This window comes from Panthera onca, chromosome A1, assembly GCF_046562875.1.
Source record: "Panthera onca isolate mPanOnc1 chromosome A1, mPanOnc1 haplotype 2, whole genome shotgun sequence".
Classification (NCBI taxonomy): domain Eukaryota; kingdom Metazoa; phylum Chordata; class Mammalia; order Carnivora; family Felidae; genus Panthera; species Panthera onca.
Window position 1 is genome coordinate 51,404,334 of NC_138339.1, and position 22,020 is coordinate 51,426,353.

At 46.7% G+C, this 22,020-nt stretch overlaps 3 protein-coding genes across 5 annotated transcripts in view; 1 reads left to right on the forward strand and 2 right to left on the reverse strand.

Annotated features, from left to right (window-relative positions):
• PWWP2A (PWWP domain containing 2A) overlaps positions 1-22,020 on the reverse strand; it is a 128,491-nt gene that overhangs the window by 96,632 nt on the left and 9,839 nt on the right. The gene's annotated exons all lie outside the window — the stretch shown is intronic.
• CCNJL (cyclin J like) overlaps positions 1-22,020 on the reverse strand; it is a 108,858-nt gene that overhangs the window by 21,776 nt on the left and 65,062 nt on the right. The window contains exons 6-7 of one of the 3 annotated variants that reach the window (XR_009610766.3): positions 11,086-11,129; positions 6,331-6,422 (exon numbers count right to left, since the gene is read on the reverse strand). The gene's annotated coding sequence lies outside the window, so the exon portion shown is untranslated. Of the gene's footprint in view, positions 1-3,034; positions 6,423-11,085; positions 11,130-22,020 lie in introns of those variants that run through there. The other 2 variants (XR_009610767.3, XR_009610768.3) reach the window with 2 other exon arrangements.
• FABP6 (fatty acid binding protein 6) overlaps positions 1-22,020 on the forward strand; it is a 40,130-nt gene that overhangs the window by 17,913 nt on the left and 197 nt on the right. Inside the window, exons 2-4 of the mRNA XM_060634905.2 lie at positions 16,841-16,919; positions 18,123-18,298; positions 19,584-19,673. Of these exons, the coding sequence (XP_060490888.1) occupies positions 16,841-16,919; positions 18,123-18,298; positions 19,584-19,673 (345 nt within the window). The remainder of the gene's footprint in view (positions 1-16,840; positions 16,920-18,122; positions 18,299-19,583; positions 19,674-22,020) is intronic.

Genomic DNA, 22,020 nt, shown 5'->3' on the forward strand with positions numbered 1-22,020 from the left:
AAAGGACCTCCTTAGACACTGGCACATCACGCCCTTGTGTGGTGTTCCCAGCACTTTTGACCTTGTTCCTTTGTTGTTTGATTCTCCTGGCCTGGGATCTCTATTCCCGGAAGTCAGGGACCTTGCCTATTGTTAATTTCCATATCCTCGGGACCTGTGTGTCTGCACATAGTAGGGGATCAAGAAGATTTAGAATAGACAAGGAACAAGTGATAAGATGATCTGAAGAGCCCCTTTTTAAAAAAATTTTTTATTAATTTTTTTTAACATTTATTAATTTTTGAGAGACAGAGAGAGGCAGAGCATGAGCGGGGGATGGGAAGAGAGACAGAGAGATACAGAATCTGAAGCAGGCTCCAGGCTCTGAGCTGTTTTGTTAGCACAGAGCCCAACGTGGGGCTCGAACTCACCAACCGTGAGATCATGACCTGAGCCAAAGTCAGATGCTTAACTGACTGAGACACCCAGGTGCCCCTCAAGAACCCCTTTCTACCCTATGGCTCCGTCTCATTGCAGGCTTTGTCCTCTGCCTCAGGGAGGCTCACAGGCTGAGGCTGGCCCAGCCGCTGGTGATAGGGCAACAGATGCTGACCCCGGCAGCCCTGTGAAGGTGCCAAGACGTCGTTGGTGCAAATGCTATGCTGTCCCAGGTCACAGTGGGGAGGCCACGTGCGGGGTTTGTTACACCTTTTCTGTAACTCTGATGGGCCAGTCATGGCTTCAAGAGTCCTTTTCCTCCTTCCAGCAGTCCCTTTGTGACTCTTTCTGTGATTGCCTCGTTGTTACTATTATCGAGCTGGCTTTCCTCCGAGGAAGGACACTCCCCGGTATAGTGGCAGGCCAGCCAGCCCCCCAGAGATGAGTGTGGACAAAAGGGGCAGCCCCTCTTCCCTGGACCAGACCCCCATGGGCCTTAGCAGGCCAGGCTGCAGAGTGCACCACCAGAGGGCGCTCCAGGTCACGGCATCTGTGGCAGCCAGAGGCTTGGGGCGGGGAGAAGGGAGCAGTGCGTGGGGCTGTTAGCCAGCCTTGGCTCTGTCCTGCCTGCTGGGGCCTCTCTCTCTGTCTTTACCCAGCTTCCCCCACCCTTCACCTAAGCTCCTCTGCCTCGTCTCCGTCAGCAAACCCGCTGCGCACCCTGTTCTGTGGTAAGCCCTACAGCCAGACGCCAGGGTCCCTAGCCTGAAACACAAAACCAGCCCCCAAAATAGGGAAGATTGCTGGGGATTCAGGCTTTCCTGCAAGAAGTGGAACCGAACATGGTCCGTGGAGAGGGGCCCACGTCCCCACATGCCCTACCCCAACCAGTTCCTTTTCAAGCCCCTCACTGCACAGTCACAGGCCATGTGACTTTCTGAGGTGGAAGTCGAGGCTATGAAACACAGTGTTAAGTCTAGGATCAAATCCTGACTCTATGATTTGAGAGCTGGATCACTGTGGGTGTGTTCCCTAACCTCTCTGAACTCAGGCTGCAGAAGTGCCAGCCTCTTTTTTTTTTTTTTTTTTTTTTTTAAGTTTATTTATTTTTGAAAGAGAGAGGTAGAGAGAGAGAGAGTATGTGAGCTGGGGAGGGGCAGAGAGGGAGAGAGAGAGTCCCAAGCCTCCAAGTCCTCCTGCTTCCTGTCCTGCCATCCCGTCATAGTTTCTTTACTGGGAAACGTGCTGTGAAAGAGAAGCCAAGGGTTCAGCGCCACCCTGTGAGCAGCCTTGAAACTTGGGCTTACTACTGTCTCTGAAATCCTGTCATGAGGTTTACAGCTCCAAGGGCAGGGCTGGGATGGGGTGGGGATCATGGAGCCAGTAGTTCCCTAGGTAGAAAACCCCAGAACCTCAGGGAATAATTAAAAAAAAAAAAAATTGTAGAGGGTCCTTCTCCACTGCTATCAGTGTGGTTTCAGTGAGGTTATGATAAAGGCTGAGTCTTATGCCTGGCTTGGGACCCCCAGCCTACTAGTCAAGGACAAAATCCTAGTAATGATTAGATTGTTACCTTGGCCAAGACTGGCAGTCTCAGCATATCTACCCAGGAAGGCCACAGCTAGGACAGGTCAACTCCACCAGCTTTCCTTAGTGGCGTAAGCCCCTAGCTCAGGTGGACAGTCGCCCCTATACACATGTGCATCTCTCCTTATGTGTACATGCACATCCCTCCACAAATACCCATCTGCATGTACATATATGCACATAAACAGGCATGCATGTGTTAACTGGCACACGTACACTTACATACATATACCTACATGACTTAATACACACATACAAACAAAAATGCACACACTCACACACGCCTATCTTCATGTTCAATACATATTCCTACTGTTGTAGATCATTTCCAAAGATGGCTGCCATTGATTCTTTTCTCTTCTGCCTGTGCATCCTTTCCCACCTATCAAAAGGCAAATTCTATTTCCCTCCTCTTGAATACTTGTGGTAGAAGTAACATTCTGAGAGTTCTAAATCCAGGTTTTAAGAGGACTGGCAAAAAAAACAAAAAAACAAAAAAACAAAACAAAATAAAACAAAATGACTGGCAGTTTTTGCTTCTACCTTGTTGGAAGTCAGCTGCCATTTAAGAAATTCACCCTTCCTGAGGCCACTATGCTGTGAGGAAGCCCAAACTAGTCATGTAAGGAGAGAGAGGAACCGTGCAGAGGAACACTGTGTCAGACGTGTAAGGGAAGCCTTAGACCTTCCAGCTCAGCCCAGCTACTCGTGGAATATAGCTTTGTGAGTGACCACAGAAGATGCCATGTGGAGATGACCACCCTGGCACACCTTGTCCAAATTCCTGACCCACAGAATCATGGGAACTGATAAAGCTTTGTTGTTTTAAGCCACTATGTTTTGGAATGGTTTGTTATGCAACAATAGGCAATTGAAACACCCATACATATTGTATACTTACTTATGTTTATATACACACAGACTCATGTACACTTACAGACATGCTCGCATACATACACACACCTTTGTACTAGACACTATTGACTGTCTACCCGACATCCATTCCCATTTGTCTTCCTTTTTAACACTGTTTTTCTTCATGTTTATTTATTTATTTTTTTGAGAGAGAGAAAGAGTGGGGGAGGGGCAGAGAGAGAAAGAGAGAGAGAGAATCTCAAGCAGGTTCCTCACTGTCAGCACAGAGCCTGATGTGGGGCTCGAACTCATGAAACATGAGATCATGACCTGAGCCGAAATCAAGAGTCAGATGCTTAACCCAACTGAGCCGCCCAGGAGCCCCTGTTTTTATTTTTTTAAGTAATGACCTCAAGATGAAGAGTCCCATGCTCTACCCACTCATCCAGCCAGGTGCCCACACATTTGTCTTCCTGACAAAACTCTGTCAAATGACTGCCATTCCTCTGAGCAGCCTTGGGCTTTGAAAAGCTAATTCCATCCTTAGTTCCAGGAGGGGGTCTAATTAGTTTAAGTGGAATTGGTGGTCTCAGTTCTCTTAACAGAGATTGGTTTAGCTTTGACCATGTAACCAAGTTCTAGCCAATGAGGCATGGTGGGGGGAGTAGGTTTGGGGCTTCTGGGGACAACTTCCTCCTTCTTAGGAAAGTCACCCCAAAAGCAAAGATGCATTTATCTGTTACCGGATTCTTCATGTCTGAGTGTGTGATTTGGAAATATTGCAGTCACTCTGTGACCAGAAGGATATAGAATCAAGCATAGTGGAGAGGTGGAAAGAACAGGTTCTTAAAGATATTTTGATCAATGCAATCAGTCATCTTGAGAGTCCTTCCTCCCCACGTCTGGAACTCCTGTTATGTAAGATAATAACTTTATTTATTGTTTGAGGGTTTTTACTTGCTTTGTTTGTTTTCCACTTGTAGTCTACCGCATCCAACCAACATCTCCCTTCCCTTCGGTAAATAAACACTCCCACATGCCAGTATACAAACAGGTCCAAGCCATTCACAGAGAACCACAGCTAAGCACATGTGCTCTGTGCTTCGTATGTATACATACCTATACACAGGGAAAGCATGCATCCTCCTACACACAGACATAGGGATATATGTATATATGTACATACATATACTTTCTCACACATGCATGCGATTTCCACTGCAGTATCACAGATGTAAATGCACCTGGGCAGTATGTATTTTTGCACACATAGGCACACAGACACACATATGGGTCACATCGATGTCAACATGAATTTACCCATTCCTTCCCACATCTGAACAGCCATAGTGAACATACCCACAGCTCCAAGGGTCTACTTGGCTGGGAGCAAGCTGAGAAACCACTGGCAGAGGCCAACAGCACCTCACCCAGGACTGACAGAAAGTTCTGGAGAGAGTTAGGAGACAGGGACTTGCAGACCAGAACACGGCCCAGGAATCAGGAAGTCAGTTTCAGGTGGCTTGACTGTGCACAGCAGCCCCATGGTCATGGGAGCTGAACTAAATACAGCACCGGGGAAGGCCGGGATGAGTTTGTTTCCACCTCAGAGGGGAAGAAAACCTTCCCCCCACCCGCCCAGCACTTCCTTCCACATTTGCACAAAACCTGCTTCGCCCTCCAAGGAGCTCTCTTTGTTTACCTCCTAGGCAAACAATTGAATTGGTTATTGCACAAAAGTGAGCTCTCACTAATTACACCACTGTGTATTCCAGGTAGAGAGAATAGTATGTGTAAACGCAAGGAGGTATAAAAGAGCACATAGTGAGTGTGTGTCTGTGTGTTGGTGGGTGGTGTGTGTCCAGTGATGATGAGTTTGCAGCAGAGAGTGAGGGCATAACAGAAAATGAGCTTGGGGAGCTGGGCAAGGGCCGTATCAGGCCCCTGGGTTTACCTTTAAACTCCCAGGGTGCTTGGTGCCATGTGACTTTGCTCTTAGAGCTTGATAAGGCACATTGATAATGGAGATGTTGTGGAAGATAGGTAGCAATAAGTACCTTTGCTTTCTGGCTTGTGGATGAGGTTATTTGGGATTTATTCTCTAAATTCTCCTTCTTTTGTATCTTCTCATAACCCAGAGTAGTTACCGAGAGTATTCTTGTTAGGTTAGATTTTATTATTTGACAATGTAAATTCATCTTTCAGAAATTTCATGTTGCTAAGTTTAATAAAAAGCAATTTCCAGGGGAGTCTGGCTGGCTCAGTCAGTGTAGCATGTGACTCTTGATCTCAGGGCTGTGACTTCAGGCCCCATGGTGGGTGTGTAGAGATTACTTAAAAATAAAATCTTAAAAAAAAAAAAGCAATTTCCAAAGTAGCACATATAGTAGAATCACACTGTGAATAAAATGTTTGTATGTATATTTATATGTGCCTATCATAAGTTCTCAAAGGATATATATACCATCTGTCAAACAATAGTTACATCTGAGTGATAGGGTTACAGATGACCCTTATGTTCTTTATTATTGTATTTTATTTGTTTTAAAACAAACTTTGTTCTTTTTAATTTTTTTTAGCATTGTATAAGCTTTTTTTATGTTTAAAATATTTATTTTTGAGAGAGAGAGAGAGAGAGAGAAAGAGAGAGAGAGTGACAGAGTGCAAATGGGGGAGGGGCAGAGAGAGAAGGAGACACAGAATCTAAAGCAGGCTCCAGGCTCTGAGCTGTCAGCAGAGAGCCCCATGTGGGGCTTGAACCCATGAACCGCGAGATCATGACTTGAGCTGATGTCTGACGCTTAACCGACTGAGTTACCCAGGCACACCATTAAAATTTTTTTTTTTTTAATTTTTGTTTATTTATTTTTGAGAGAGAGAGAGAGACAGACAGAGCTTGAGTGGGGAAGGGGCAGAGAGAGGGAGACACAGAATCCAAAGCAGGCTCCAGGCTCCAAGCTGTCAGCACTGAGCCTGACATGGGGCTTGAAATCATGAACCACAAGATCGTGACCCAAGCTGAAGTTGGACACTTAACCAACTGAGCCACCCAGGCGCCCTGACCCTTAATGTTCTTTAGACTTTTCTGCATTTTTCTGAATTTTATGCAAAAAGCATTGCTTACTTTTATCACCCTGAGAAAATGATTTCAGACTTTAAGAAAAGTTTAATTTACGTTTTAGCTAGAAGTATAAAGGTGGTTGTAAGAAACTGGGAATAAAGAGAAAATTTCAGGGAGAAGCAACTTGTTCATGAGAGAATGTTCTCGGTGCCTTCAGGAGGCCTGCCCTGCCCTTACCAAGAAAGCCTTGGAGCCCACCCTCTGAACCAAAGGCAGTCAAAGAGGTAAAGAGGGTCATAGAAATAGCTTCATCCTCAAGGGATGGCTGACCTAGGAGTGAAATACGAGCCATGTGCACATGAGAAGCATACCAGGCAGTAAATGAGAGGTGAGCTGGAGGGAGAACTCACTTGGGGGTCTGGAGATGTGAGTTCCATTTCCATTCTGGCGCCCAGTGACCTTGGGCAAGTCTCTTCACCTCTGTGAACTTCAATCTCCTTATCTGTCAAAGAAGTTTAATGATAGTAACTGGGATGCTATGATGATCAGATAAGATAGCTTATCAGTAACCACATTGTGAACTCTGAGGTGTGGCACAGGTCACCTTCCAAGGTGCAACAGTGCCTCCAAGACAAAGGAATCCATCCCTGTGGTGCAAATTCGGACCTAAGCAATAGGCGAGTGGACAATTTGGCTGCAGGGCCACCTTTGGGTGGGCCTTAAAAATCCCACTAAGCAGACTGCAACCTGCACAGCTCTGAAAATTATGGGATATAAAATCAGGGAGGGCACTCTTGCCTCAGCTCAAAGACCTGCACAGCTGGTTCATCTCTGCAGAGAAGTATACCCCAAGGAGAAAAAAAAAAAAAAAAAATGAGTAGTCACTTCTCGCCCTTCTCTGAATGTCCAATCCATCCCCGAATTTAACTGCCTGCTCCGGATAATTACTTTTCTCCTACTTATGAGCTTAGAGGAATAGTAGTTCCCAATAACTAGAGACTTAATAAGGCTAAATTATAATGAGTGTCCTGTGGAATTACACACCGCATTAACACCAAATGAGTTCATTAGAAATTCATTAGGAGTGATTCCTGTGACCACCACAAGAATTAATCACAGTTAGCCAGAGGCAGGAGAGGGGGAGATGAATAATTGCATAGGGAACTGGATGAAGACCTTTTGGCACCTGACTTTGGCCCGAGGCAATACTTTTGGAGGGTCATGGGGTGCTTTGGCAGTAAGTGTGGAGGTGAGGTTGTTTGGATGTTGTTGGATCTACCTCCTACGCTTTTTCCTCCTCCTTCCTGGCTACAGCCCCAGTCAGGATTAGACTGGTAGATGTGGGAGTGAACAATCTTCTTCTCCAGTCCTAAGGAATTATGGAGAGGACTTGTAGTTCTTGTAAGAACATGCATTCCCCTTTCTCTGTAAGAGCAGGTGCTGGTCTGCTTTCTGAGTGCCTGTATGTATGGAGTCATCCAATCCTCCCGTGGCCCTATGAAGTGGGTGTAATTGTTGGCCCCATTCTGCCACTGTGGAAACCCAAGTGCAGAAATTAAGTGACCTGCCCAGGTGACGCAGCCAATAGTTGGCCAAGCTCGGAATTTGAGTCTTGAGTGGTGTGCTGTAAGGATGGATGATGGTTGAAGATGGCACTGGTCTTTCCTTCTTGCTCCGTGGTGTTAAGTGTGATCTTGAGGGCTGGTGGTTTAGCTTTTCCATCCTTTCTATGAGCTACCCCATACTCTCCCAAGAAGTTACTTTTCTGTTTGTTTACCACTAAGAATCAGCATTTTTTTTTTTTTTTACAGATTTTATTTTTAAGCAATCTCTACACCCAACATGGGGCTAGAACTCACAACCCTGAGATCAAGAATTGTGTCCTCTACCAACTGAGCCAGCCAGGTGCCCCAAGAATCAGTGTCTGTTACCTACATCAGGAAGAGTCCTGATCAATGCCTGAGTCAATTAACAAGTACTTGTAAAGTCCCTACTACACGTCTGCCCTGAGTCAGCTGCTGTACAGGTCACAGAAAAGCATAAGGCAGACTTCTTGCCCTCCAGCTGCTTCAATCTCAGACGGAAAAGCAAGGGTAATAATTTAATCCCGTGCCCTCCTCTGCAGGTTTTAAGTGGAAGAGAGTGAGACCTAGGTGAACTGGACTGGAAGGAGAGAAAAGCTTCATGGAGGGCACAGCACATGAGCTAGGCAGGACCTTGGGGGAGAGGTCACTGTTGTGGACACTATCTAGGCAACTGCCCATTCCACAGTCCCTTTTTCAAAAACTGTCACTCTCCACCTGAGAAGTTGTCCCTTTGGTGGGATGGAGTGTCTGCACCCTCCTCTGTGTTTAGAGAACTCCCCACTGCATGGGTTCTGGTGGAAGATGGGGTCAAGGCCACTTCCCAGTACAAAGCTGCAAAGGCCAGATACCCCATGGTCTTATCACCAGTGGCAATGAGGTACCTGTTCCTGACTTGAGCTCAACCAATCAGACATTCCCACAGGTACATTTCCTCTGCAGCTTGTGATGCAAAGAAGCAGGGACAAGAGAATCCATTCTGGTGGGGGTAGGGGAAGGCTTGGCGGGGGGCATACCCACTGCCCAAGGGAATGGTGGCTGCAATGCCAGTGAGCTGTATCACAGTTGATAGGGGTGCAAACTGTCCAGTCCATCTTTTGGTGGTACAGGGAGCAAGATCCCAACAAAACCACTACTGTGATGTATTTGAGGCTGTTGTTCTTCTAGCTGTTTATCCTCTTCTGTCCCCGCTTGCTTTCCAAGCCTGAAAATTCTGTGACCTAATCCATATCCCTTCAATAAATTTCATTTCTGCTCATATCTGTTTCCATCGCTTGCAGTAAAGACCGTTGCCTCTGTGACCACAGATGATCAGACCATGGGCAGATACCTGACTCACGATAGACCAATCACAGTGTCTCTCCTGAGTTAGCTTCTGTTGGTTGCTCTGAAAGCCCTTTTCTCTGTGAGCACTGACAGGGCAGAGAAAGGACAAGAGGGGAGAATCAAGTAGACACAGGGAAAGAAGCTGCATATGATAATGGAGAGACTGGTTCTGATGCTTTCCAGTTCCTCATGCTGTCCAACTCCATTTCTACCCTGTGGGTTCTCCAAGTTGGCCCCACATCCTTATATTAGGTTGAACCACACACAAAAAACTGTTGTTTTTAAAGGTCAAGAAGATCAAATATTAGCAATTGGGTATGGTTTAACCTAATAGGTCCCTTCCTTTGGCCTAGTCTAGTTCAAGTAGGTTTCTTTATTTGCAACATCAAGGACTGTGTCTACAACAGTCAGATATTCCATCAGCTCAAAATTGAGTGGAACAGTCAGAGACACAGAGCAGAGACAGAAAACAAGGGTTTTCCCTGTTTGGTGAATACTGTCTCCAGTGAGGAGGCTGTCCTGAAGACCAAAGGTTGTCTAGGATTTCCCATCTCATCTCCAGGGACCATCTCTGAGGTCACTGTCCTGTACTGGTTTATGACCCATGAACATCTACCAGAACTTTAGCCCCATCCCATTTGCCTCAAATAATACTCTTCATGTTAATTCATGGTCTTGAATAATGCTTTTGTTTTTGTGTTCTCCACATTGTGGTGTTTCTTATTCATGTATGTACTTTTTCTTACCTAACCTAATCGTCCAACAATAAAGACTGGTTGACTAAGTTGTGATATATCCATAATGTGGATTAGTATATGGTCATTAAAGTGATGGCTGGGACTGAGGTGGACTTGGGTGGTGGGGATGATGTAGGAGACTTGATAAGAGTTGATAACCACCCAGTGATGAGGGGAAAGACTAGTGAGTGTTCAATACCCGACTGAGGGAGGATCATGAACTTGTAGTGGTGTCACTCTCCCTTCCCTGCACTGTACCTTTTCTTCTGATTGTAATCAGCAATCCTGGAGATGGGAGGTGAAAATACAGGGATTTTTTGGTCCAAGGATGGGGCCTGGGAAGCCAACCAATGAACACTGAGGGTCCTGGCAGAGAAAGTGATGCATCAATGGGCTGGATAGGAAAGGAAGTGAGGCTAAAATTAGGGGGGTGCATGGGGGAAAGGGGAATGAGCTATGAGGCCGAGCTTCATTTATTGGGGTGGGGACTGTTTTCTCTTGCTGTGCATCTCTGCTCCTTAACACGTAGACTGGTGCTCAGTAAATGTATATCGAATGAATTAATTGATGAATGCGTGGGTCATAATTTTGACATTAGAACCAGAGACCGATATTCGGCTTTTCATCAGGGATCTGGCAGGATCCATAGTGGTGTTAAGTACCACTTCAGGTCAGAGAGAACTGAGTTCAAATCCAAGTGTCATCAGCAACAAGCTGTGTGACCTTGGACAAGTCATCTAACCTTTCAGGGCTTAGACTTTCTTTTCTGTAAATAGGGATAATAACAGCTCTCTTGGAAGTTCCAGATGCCATGTGTCAAACACTTGACACAAGAATTAGTTGGTCCTGGAGGCTGCATCCAAACCAATTGCTGTATTTAGAGGACATGAGGGCAGGAGAAAAGAAGACGAAGACGAAGAAGAAGACGACGACGACACGAGGGCAGGACCTGAAGCCAGGCTATGGTCTCTAATTACCACCTGAGTGTGACATTTCTGAGGCTCAGTTTCCTCATCTACATGGTGAGGATATTATGAGGATACTACCTAACCAATTGGTTGAGAGAATTGAGCAGATAATTCATGTAAAACATTTAGGACATCACAGGTTCGGGATAGATGTTGGCTCCGGGTGGGTTTCTTATCAACTGAGATGGAGAAGTTCAGGGAAGGAGGAGGCTTTGTTGAGAGTTGAAGAACAGGGGTTTTAACCATGTTAAATCTGAGATGCCATAAGACGTAAGGTGGTAGTCAGTTGGACATAAGTCCACAGAGGAGGTCTGAGACGGAGAGAACAGCTGGAGTCATCAGCATATAGATGACACTTAAAGACTTGGACTGGGCAAGCTCATCAGGGAAGTGAGTGCTCAGAGAATAGACAAGAATGAGGACGGGACCCTGGGGCTTCTGACACTTAGCAAAGAGGGAGTTGATTGTTACTGCAAAGCTGGTGGCCAGGCACAGCAGCACTGAAGCTACACAGCTAGCCTGCCACAGCAACATTTACATAACACTCTTACCTACAGGCAACTCTTAGAGATGTTGTGGGTTCAGTCCCAGACCACTGCAATAAAGCGAATATCAAAACAAAGTGAGTCAAATTAAGTTTTTGGTTTCCTAGCACATATAGAAGTTATATTTACACCGTGCTCTAGTCTATTAAGTGTGCAATAGCACTATGTCTGAAAAAAAAAAAAAACAACAATGTACATATCCTAATGATAAAACGTTTTATTGCTAAAAATTCTAACCATTGTCTGGGCTTCCAGTCATAATTACTGATCACAGTTCACCATCAGAAATATAATGGTAATGAAAAAGTTTGAAACATTGCTAGAATTACCAAAATGTGACACAGAGACCCAAAGTGAGCAAGTGCTGTTGGAAAAATGGGGCCGGTAGACTTGCTTGACTTGGGGTTGCCCTGACCTTCAATTTGTAAAAAGTGCAGTATCTGCAAAACACAATAAAGCAAAGTGCAACAAAACAAAGTATGTCTGTAGTCTGTGCCAGGCTCTGCAGAAAATGCTTTCCAGAGATTAACTTATTTAATTAACTCATGGGAAAACAAAAATACAGGAAGATACATGACTTGCCCAAGGTCACACAGCCGGTGAATGGCAGATTGGGATTCAGACCCAGGCCTTCTGGCCTCAGAGTCTCCATCTCTTCTGCTTCCAACTGTGGGTAAACAAAGTACTGACTGGAAGCTCCAAGGGAATGCTGAGTCCTGAGAGGAGAGCTGGGAGAATCATCATGGAATAAATTGCCCTCAGAGATCCCATTTAGCCTTGACACTCTAGGATGAACCCCAAGAAGCACTTCAGATTTTTGGTTGAGGAAAGAAGAGGAAGGAGGTTTGATTAAGGAATGTGTAACCCTGATCAGTCTCTTATTCCATGCAAGGCACTGGAAGGTTCTGAGGTGGGGGGGGGGGTTAGGAGGAAGGCTACTGCTCCAACCATGGACTAAAGCATCTGCATTTCCCACTCCCTAGGCTAGCTACTCTCAGAATAATGGTGGCTGATTTGAGGTAGGAGCCAGAGTGCAGGTGGGAAGTTGGAGTGGCCCAGGGGATTGGCCTTGGAGCCCTACTTGATCTCCATTGGGGTAGAGTCTCTCTCTGTTAGTTCAATTGCCCCATAAAAACTCACTGAGATATGGAGGCAGTTTGAGTTCATTTACCGCTCTTGGAAAGTTCTCAGTGAGTGTCTGAACAAATACGTGAACCCCAGCTGAAGAGGAAAAGAGGCAGGGCGCAGGTGGAGAAGGGGTGAAGGGTCAGACGCACACATAAACTCCAGTGAAGGGGAGAGGAGGAGCACAGCTGAGTCAGGCATCCGGGTGCCAGTGTTGTTCTTTCCCACACCCCCCACCTCGCCGGTCCTGCCCTTGATGCTATTTAGGAGAAAACAGTTTTGACCATGCAGAAGGAAGTCAATGGGAGAGGAAGCTGGAGGGCCCTGGAGAGGCTGTCTGGTCCATCCTGCCCACATCCCCTGGCCTGCAGCTCCTCAGGGTAACTGTGCAGCACAACCACTGGGGGTGTGTCAAATGCAGATTCCAGGGCCCCACCCAGACCTACGAAGTCAGAACTTCTGGGGGTCAGAGCCCAGGAATTTCTTTAAAAAAAAAAAGTTTATTTATTTATTTTGAGAGAGAGAGCGAGAGAGTGTGCACGCACGAGAGAGAAACAAGCAGGGGCGGGGCAGAGAGAGAGGGAGAGAGAGAATCCCAAGCAGGTTCTGCACTGTCAGTACAGAGCCCAATGTGGTACTGATCTCATGAACCCTAAGATCATGACCTGAGCCAAAGTCAAGAGTCGTACATTTTAACTGACTGAGCCACCCAGGCACCGGAGAGCCCAGGAATTTCTATTTTTCACAAGTCTTCTTCTCCCACACCCTTAGCAGTGTATGATGAGGACCACACTGTACAGAACACAACCTCACAGCCTATTGTAGACTGATCTGAACAAATAAAATGAAATCAGTGGTATTCCAGTGTCTCTCACGTACACATTCACAAGGAAGTATGAAATGTAGCTTCTATACGTGAAGGGATTACAATCTAATTGGGCCATAAAAGACATGCTTTGTGAAGAATTAAATTAATGCTACAATAAATAAATATTAATTCAAAACAACAAGCAAATTCAAAAGGCTGGACAAATTGCCAATGAGTGGGCATAACAGTATCATTAAACGAGCACTTATGAAATACTAGATCCTGTGCTAAGCACCTTATTTATGTACTCATTTAATTTCATTAAAACTCTGCAAGATGGCTTTTTAAAAATCCCCATTTAATAATGAGTAAGTTGAGGTTTTGGCTTATTGGTCAATTCTTCTCAGATCAGCTTTCCCTGATCCTTAGGAGGTGGTCAGGCTCACATCTCTATTTTCTTTTTTTTTTTTTTAATTTTTTTTAACGTTTATTTATTTTTGAGACAGAGAGAGACAGAGCATGAATGGGGGAGGGTCAGAGAGAGGGAGACACAGAATCCGAAACAGGCTCCAGGCTCTGAGCAGTCAGCACAGAGCCTGACGTGGGGCTCGAACTCGGGACTGTGAGATCATGACCTGAGCCGAAGTCAGACGCTTAACCGACTGAGCCACCTAGGCACCCCACATCTCTATTTTCTACAATATCCCCATGTTATGGCCTTTATCTCATTTATCACACTGGGTTGTAACTCCCTGTTTTCTAGCCTGAGTCCCCCATGAGACTTGAGGGCAGATACTTGGCAGTTCCAGAGTCTAATACATACTAGGTGCTCAGCTAATGTCTGCTGAGTGAATGAAAGCAGTGTGTCTGAAGTCTCTGAGCTAATATATGAAGACTAATGCATATGACTGTAAAGTCCAGGTCTCCCCGTGAGCCATTACAAGCAGATGGTACACACTATGGGGATTCCTGCAAGAGACATTCTATAGGTTGGAGGAATCAGGGAAGGATCCCTAGAGGAAGCAGAGTTGGAAGGACAGTTAGAATTTGGAAAGACAGATGAAAGGTGAGCAGTCAGTCCAGGCAGGCCAAGGCACGAAGGTGGAACTCTGCAAAGTACACACTTCCTCCAAGACTAGAGACCTCAGAGGAATCTAGGAGACTATACGCCATCCCCTAAGCCTCCCTAGCTTGCCTGTCAGCTGTCACCTTCTACCTAACTTACATGCCAGTTACTGCGGTGAAATTATTTTCCTCCAAGGTTTATGGGAGATGGCAATTGCTCCATGTTTCCCCATGCCTAGACCAGGTGACATAATGTACTCTTAGTTGATTTATCCATTTGGAATGTCACTTAATAATGAATGGGGGCACACCTGGGTGGCTCAGTCGGTTAAGCATCCGACTCTTGGTTTTGGCTCAGGTCATGATCTCACAGTTCATTGAGTTCGAGCCCTGCATCAGGATCTGTGCTGACAGCACATAGCCTACTTGGGATTTCTCTCTCCCTCTCTCCTTGCCCCTCCCCAGCTTGGTCTCTTTCTGTCTCTCAAAAAATAAATAAACATAAAACACTTTTAAAAAAGTGAATAGGATATTTTTCAGTTTCCATGAAGAAATAAGATCCATTAATGTCCATGGAAAAAAATCAAGATAAAACAGTATCATGGGATTTCATTTTTGTTAAAAAGAAAATATATTTGTATGCATGTGGGAAATGTCTAGAAGGCTATATATTCTGAACTTAACAGCAACTGATTCTTGAAAATGAGATATAGTGGGATGTGGGACTTTCACTTTTACTTTACAAAGTTTCTGAGTGTCTTTTTTAAATGTTTATTTATTCTTAAAGGAGAGGGGGGGGGGGGAGAGAGAGAGAGAGAGAGAGAGAGAGAGAGACCACAAGTGGGGGAGGGGCAGAGACAGAAGGAGAGAGAGAGAATCTTAGGTGTGTAGCTTGACATAGGGCTCAATCTCACCAACAGTGAGGTCATGACCTGAGCTGAAATCAAGAGTCAGACATTTAACCAACTGAGCCACACAGGTGCCCCTGAGCGTTTGTCTTTCTAAACAATGAGTATGTATTAATTTTACAATTGAAAAATAAGGCCCTTTGGTGGGATTTAGGTAGTTTTTAGTTTATTTGTCCTTTGTTACTCCCAGTTTTCCTACTGTGAACATCAACTACTTTTATAATCAGAAAATTAAAAGCCCTTTACACCATAAAGTTTATTAAAAAGAAAGGAAATAGATTATCAAGATGACATAGTTTGAGATGTTGGGGGATGGTATGTTTGGGGAAAGTGCCAAAGATGGTTTAAACTCTGCGTCCCAAGAAATTCAGCACCCAGACAAGCTCGATGTCACACCAATACAGTCCCAACTTGGCAAAACATGTTAAGAGTTATAAGAATTTTCCAGATCCCATAATTTTGGAATCCCATCCTGGGGCTTCTGTTTAAGGAGATGTTTTTTTAAAAAAATCATGTGAAGGGGGGGTGCCTGTGTGGCTCAGTTGGTTAAGTGTCTGACTTTGGCTCAGGTCATGATCTCACTGTTCGTGGGTTACATCCCATGTCAGGCTCTCTGCTGTTAGCACAGAGCCTGCTTCAGATCCTCTCTCTCCCTCTCTCTCTGCTCCTCCTCTGCTCATTCTCTCTCTCTCTCAAAATAAATAAACTTAAAAAAAAAAGGCAGCTTTATAGAAACATGGGACTGTGTTTACAAACTAATGCTGAGCAAAGAAAAACAGAATGGAATCTTGTATTTACATGGTGATCATGGCTATTATTTATGTGCTATACTTAGGGTCAGTAAGAAAGAAAGCAAGGATGAGAGAGGAAACAGAGAAGAGCTGAAGGCTTCTGCTCATCCTAGAATAGCATCGCCCTGTGTTCTCCAGCCCTCCTGTTTCTTTAAATATCCAAATCCATGGGGTGCCTGGGTGGCTCAGTCAGTTAAGCAGTTAAGCATTAGTTGGACTTCAGCTCAGGTCTTGATTTCACAGTTCGTGAGTTTGAGCCCCGCATTGGGTTCTGTGCTGACCGCTCCCTGGAGCCGGCCTCGGATTCTGTGTCTCCCAGTCTCTCTCTGCCCCTCCCCCGCTCGTACTCTGTCTGTCTCTCTCTCTCTCTCAAAAATAAACATTAAAAAGAAATAAAAAGAGAAAAAGAAAATAAACATCCAAATTCTATTGTTCCTTCTGGACAAGCATTGCCATCTACACAAACATGCACCAGACCCCAGCTGCAGAGCTCACACCTTCCTGGAGCCCTAGGCCACACATCTGCATCTGTCTCAGGACTAACATGCTGCCTGCTGAGGGTTCTCTGCAGGCAGGTGTTTCGTCTCGGGACTAGACACGGAGCTCTTTGGGGAAGGGTATATGTCTCATGGATCTGTGTTTCCTCAGTGCTAGCTCCGCATGCAGGAGGTGCTTGGTGCACTTTGGTCGATGGATGAGAGGGTGAACGAGTAAATAAGGGGTGACGAGAGTGTGGCTGGAGGGCAGAGCAAGGAGGAAGTTTTGGGGGTGGGATGGCAGCGGTGGATGAGGCCTCAAAGGCCACGGCATTGCCCTCGTCCTTGCTGGGAGTGGCAGTGGGCTTACAGCCAGCTCTTCCCCAGGGTGACTAACCTCAGGGCTCTGCTCCTCTTAGGTCCTGCCCACGTTGTAAAGTGGCAAGTGCTTCCTCTTCAGGGGCTGGAGGGAGAGGTGGGGTGACTTAGGGGCCGAGCCCCAGCATGTGGAAGAGTTTATAAGCTGGGGCACCAGGCCCCTCAGCACCACGACCCTTCTCCCTCATCCCCCTGCTGTCTGCCCTCCAGCTCTCCAGCAGAATGGCCTTCAGCGGCAAGTACGAGATCGAGAGTGAGAAGAATTATGACGAGTTCATGAAGCGTCTTGGTGAGTGAGTGCATGAGTACCCCTTCCCAGGGCTGGTCTGTCACAGCCAGCTTGGGGCCAGGAACCCAAACTCTTTGAGGCCCAGAGGAGTGGAGTGACTAGTCGAAGGTCACATAGCCAGTAGTTAGTGAGGTGGAGACCTGATTGGTTTATTCATTCATTCAAATGTATACTGAACACCTGCTATATTCAAGGGCCAACCTGATGCTACTGATGGGGTGCCTCAAGGTCACATTGTAAATTAGGGACAGAGATCATTAGAACCCAGGGCCCTATGACGAGATGATGAGGGGGGCCACCACATCCTGCCTGGGGAGAAGTAACCAAAAGGTCGGTATAGAGACCAGGCTTGAAAAGCCATGCATTCACTTGGCCATTCAACAAACACAGGCCTCTCTTCCTGTGCTAGGAACTACGGGAAGAGATCAAAGATGCCACTCCTCTCACCGCTCCATTTGTGGCACTGGGTGTGAGGAACCCACAGGACAGCGGTCCTGACAATCCTGCAGAAGTCTTGGTGCACTATCTAAGTCTGAGGCAGCGCCATTGTCACGAGTCAAGGGACAGCCCCGGGGATCTCTGCCCTACCTCCCAGTGGCCAGAGAGGCCCTGAGAGCAGGGCACAGGGGAGACAAGAGTCCTTCTGGGTCAATTATTGCGAGTGGCCCTGAAGGATTGGTGCCTGGCTTCCCCTACAACAGTCTCACGTGGAATAGAAGGGAGCCAGTCTGAATGCTAGACCTGGTTCTGCTGCTAGCCTCCACTGAGATGCTGAGAAGCCCCTTTCCTGGTCCAGGTCTTCATCGTCTAATCTGTGAAGTAAGAGCCTTAGGAGACGGTGTTGGTGGTCCCATTCGTTCAAGGACTTTGTGAGCTTGGCAGTCTGTGTATGCTACGGTACTATCAGAAGAGCAGCTGTTATTTATTGTCAATTATATGCCAGAAGTTTTACAAGACACTATCACTTTGATTTCAACCTTGCAACAGCCCTGTGAAATGGGCCTTATTATCCCCACTTTGTTGATGGAAACACTGAGGCTCAGAGAGGTAGTGACTGACTCATCCAAGCTCATGGTTCATGGTAGAACTAGGATCTGTGTTCTTAACCATTGCGCTAGCCTGCCACCAGGGAGGAAAGCCCTCTCTCTCAGCCACAAGCTGTAAGCAGCTCTTACACAGCTGCTCTACTTGTCCCTGGGCCAGGGCTCCCCAGCGATGTTATCGAAAAGGGCCGAAACTTCAAGATTGTCACGGAGGTGCAGCAGGACGGGCAGAATTTCATCTGGTCCCAGCACTACCCGAGCGGCCACTCCATGACCAACAAGTTCACCATCGGCAAAGAATGTGACATGGAGACTGTGGGGGGCAAGAAGTTCAAGGTGAGAGGCCACTGGCCGCCATTTCCTCCTTCCCCAAGCCTCTGGCTAACTTCTTGGTCTCAAGCGTGTCCCCTGGGGCTATACCCCAAGCTGAGGCTCTGTTCTCAAGTCTAGCCTCCAGCCCCTAAGCACTTGTGTTACTTGGCAACTTAACCACTCCTGGTTTTTAATGCTACCCCCATAACAGACACTGTAACAAAATTGTTTAAAATTGTTATCATGTGCCAAGCACTTAATATATCCCAGACACCTGCTGAATACTTCACATATGTTAATGCAGTTAGGCCTACAAAGTTGCTACAATTACTATCCCATTTTACAGATGAGGGAGTTAGGCTGAGCCATGGGGTTAAACAGCTTGCCCTCTTGCCCCGGTTGCACAGCATGGGTGCACCTTCACACCCAGGCAGTCTGGCTTCAGAGAGCATAACCATTTTTTCATGCTGCCTTCCAACGTAGCCTAGAGATTGACAATCCTAGAATCAGACTCATGTGGGTTTGAAACCACAATCTTACATAAGAAAGAAGTAAAAGGTGACTGTCCTCATCTGACCCAGCCTGGTCCCTCAGGTCTTCCGTGCATTCTGGGTCCCCTCTCTCTATAGCCCCAGTCATGACTGTGCGTACTTTGCCCCTTAGGCTGCCCCAGTGGAGAAGAAGTAGTCATAACGTTCATGTTCTGTCACTTGTGTATTTAAAAAAATTCAACCATTTCTCATGGTTGAATGAGTCAGCACATACTGATTTGCCTTATTCTTCTTAATGCTTGCATAGTATCTTACAGTATGGAAAGCCTACCATTCATCTAACACTCCCTCGTTGATAAGATATTTAGGTTACTTACCAGTGGACAGTCCAGACTAGATATTTAGGTTGTTTACAATTACAAACGAAGCTGCACCCACATCCTTGGCTGACATCATCGTTGTCCTATCAGTGAGGATCGTAACTAACTCTGTGGCTAACAAGGTGTGCTCACCATGTGCCAGGCACCGTGCCAAGCACTTTACACACGTCATATGAAATTGCTTAGTCCTCGTAATAACTCTGAAGTAGGTACAGTTACTACCCCCACTTTAGAGGGGAGAAAACTGAGGCACAGCAAGGTTGAACGACTCGTGCTTGTTACCCATATCTTCAGACATAGGTCATCGTATATCTATCTACAAGGCAAACAATGCCAGAGGGGGCTGCGATGGCTGTAGGTAGCCCTTCCTCCCTGGGGGGCTAGCCTGCATTTGGGGGTGTCTGCCAACTCAGGCTCAGTGTTATGCTTCCCTCCCAGGCCACCGTGCAGATGGAGGGTGGGAAGATAGTGGCAGACTTCCCTAACTATCACCAGACCTCGGAGATCGTGGGTGACAAGCTGGTGGAGGTGAGTGTCCTGCTCGTTCCTGGGATAATGATGAGAACACTCTTCTGCCTCCAGCCATGGACCCTGAGAGCCGGGCCTCTGGGTCCTGGCTCTGTGAGCACATCCCGTGTGCCAGGCTCTGTGCTGAGCACCCGGTGTAGGTCATCTGGTTTGATCTTCAGAGCAACCTGTTAGGCGGGGGTTCTATCTCCATCTTCCAGGTGAGGGGACTGAAGCACCGGGAGCTAAGCGGTGAGCTGGAGGGCACCTAACTTCTACGACAGTCCTGGGAATTGACGCTTGGCAGTCTGGTTCTGCCACTGCCGGGGCACAAGTGTGGAAGCCCAGAATTTAGGTGAAGGGGGGAGTCTGGGTGGGCCCTGCAAGGGCAGCCACCATACTGCTCCACATCCTCCAGGCCCTTCTGCTAGACCTTCTGATTTTTCAAGAGAAGCTGGAAATTTGCACTTCTTTGTGAAATCTCCAGACTATTAAACATTGGCATTGAATTAATCCTTTTAAAAAAATGCAGGCAGGGCTAACACACACATCTGTGGATGGCCCCTTCCCACACTTGGTGCTCTGTAAACACAGATTGGAGGCCCTTTACTTCTTCCCGGGGTTCCAGAATTTTCCCCAGGTGAAAGAAATGGATGTGAAATTAAAAGCAAAAGGCAGGCATTTCCACACTTCATTCCCCACCTTGTGATCCTATGTCTTGGGCCAGAGCTCCCTGGGGTCCAGTCTACCCTCCCCAAGGCTCTCCAGAAGGGAAGTGATGAGGGAGGTAGGGTTTGCCACCTCCTTGTTGCCCCCTTCTCCTCTCTCTTTCTCTTTCTTTCTCTCTCTCTCCCTTTTTTCTTCATCTCAAACCCAGCCTAGAGGCCCAAGAGACTCAATGACCTCTCATTATTCCCATTTTACAGACTGGCCATAGAGGTTCAGAGACAACATGTAACTTGTCCAAAGCCACACGCTAGTTTGTGCTGGAGGCAGATTCCACTGGCTGACTTCTAGACTAGGTCTCTGCCAGCTCTTCCCAGGCTGGTGGGTCTCTAATTTTTTTTTTTAATCTAAAAATGAAAAAGATGCCCAGTGTTTTAAAAAATATATAAAAGATCAAAAGTGATTATCCATTTTTTCCTGGATGGAAATTGATCTCTTAGAGAATCTGGTAAAAGCTTTGGACACATTTTTACATGAAATGTCAGCCAATGGGTTCTGACTCCCAGAAGCAAAGCTCCCCAAACTGTGAGGTGTGTGGGGAGAACTGAGGGCAGAGACCCAGAAGCAGGTTTGTGCCCAACAAGAGGATCTATCTTCCCAAACTGAACAAACCTGTCTCCTGATTCCTAAGGTCTCCTGACCATGGAGCCTGTGTGGTGTGAGCAGTGCTCAGAGATCAGGGTGTCACATGTGTACACACACACACACACGCACACACACACACACACGTGCATATGCATGTATGCACCAGGGCACTGGCATGCACACATACAAATGCACATGCACACAGACCAAGCACCACAGAGAAGCTGTCTTGGTGGGCACATCTCCCATTTCCAGAGGCTGGAATCATCCTGGACTTCTCTGTCCTCCACCAGCAGGGAGTGCCTTGGGTGGGCATCTGTCCTCCCCCTCCAGGCCACCATCAGCAACGCTTGCCATGTTCTCACCATGGCTCTAGACCAAGTCCCAGCCTCCTTCCTGCTTGCAGCTCCCCCTCTGCTCCATCCTGCTCCATATACAAATCACACATCACTTCACACTGCTGCCCTTGACAAAACTCCATTTGCCACCTTCCCACTTCCCGTGAGAAGGCAGCCTCCTCTGTTGGGTCTCAGGACCAATTGATGATATGTATGTGCCCCACGATGTTGGGTCCCTGATGGCCTCAAGTCCAGGACACAGCACACAGTGGGCCTTCACGGAACAGCATCCTCTCACCTGCCTCTCTCAAGAAATCTTACACTTTCTTGGGGGCAGGGACCCTATCTTCCCATTACCGAACACAGGTGCCCCATAAATGCTGTGTGTGCAGAGGCTGTGGCCTCTTGATCTTAGAGGGCTTACTTGACTCCTCTAGACTTCAGTTTTCCCATCTGTACAATGGGCACAACCCTACACCATTGTTGGGAGGATTAAATGGGATAATGCAAGGCAAGTGCCTGAAGCGGGTGAACTTCAATGAACAGACAGGTGGAAGGTTATACTACAAAGAGCCACATCAGCCCTGACATCTGTTTAGCACTTTCGCCACATTGAGTCTGCACAGTGACTTGTGTAATAAATTGGGAAACTGAAGTTCAGAGGAGTGGTGCAACCGCTCACTTCTACTCAGGGCTGGGACTGAGGCCAGTCCTCCTCC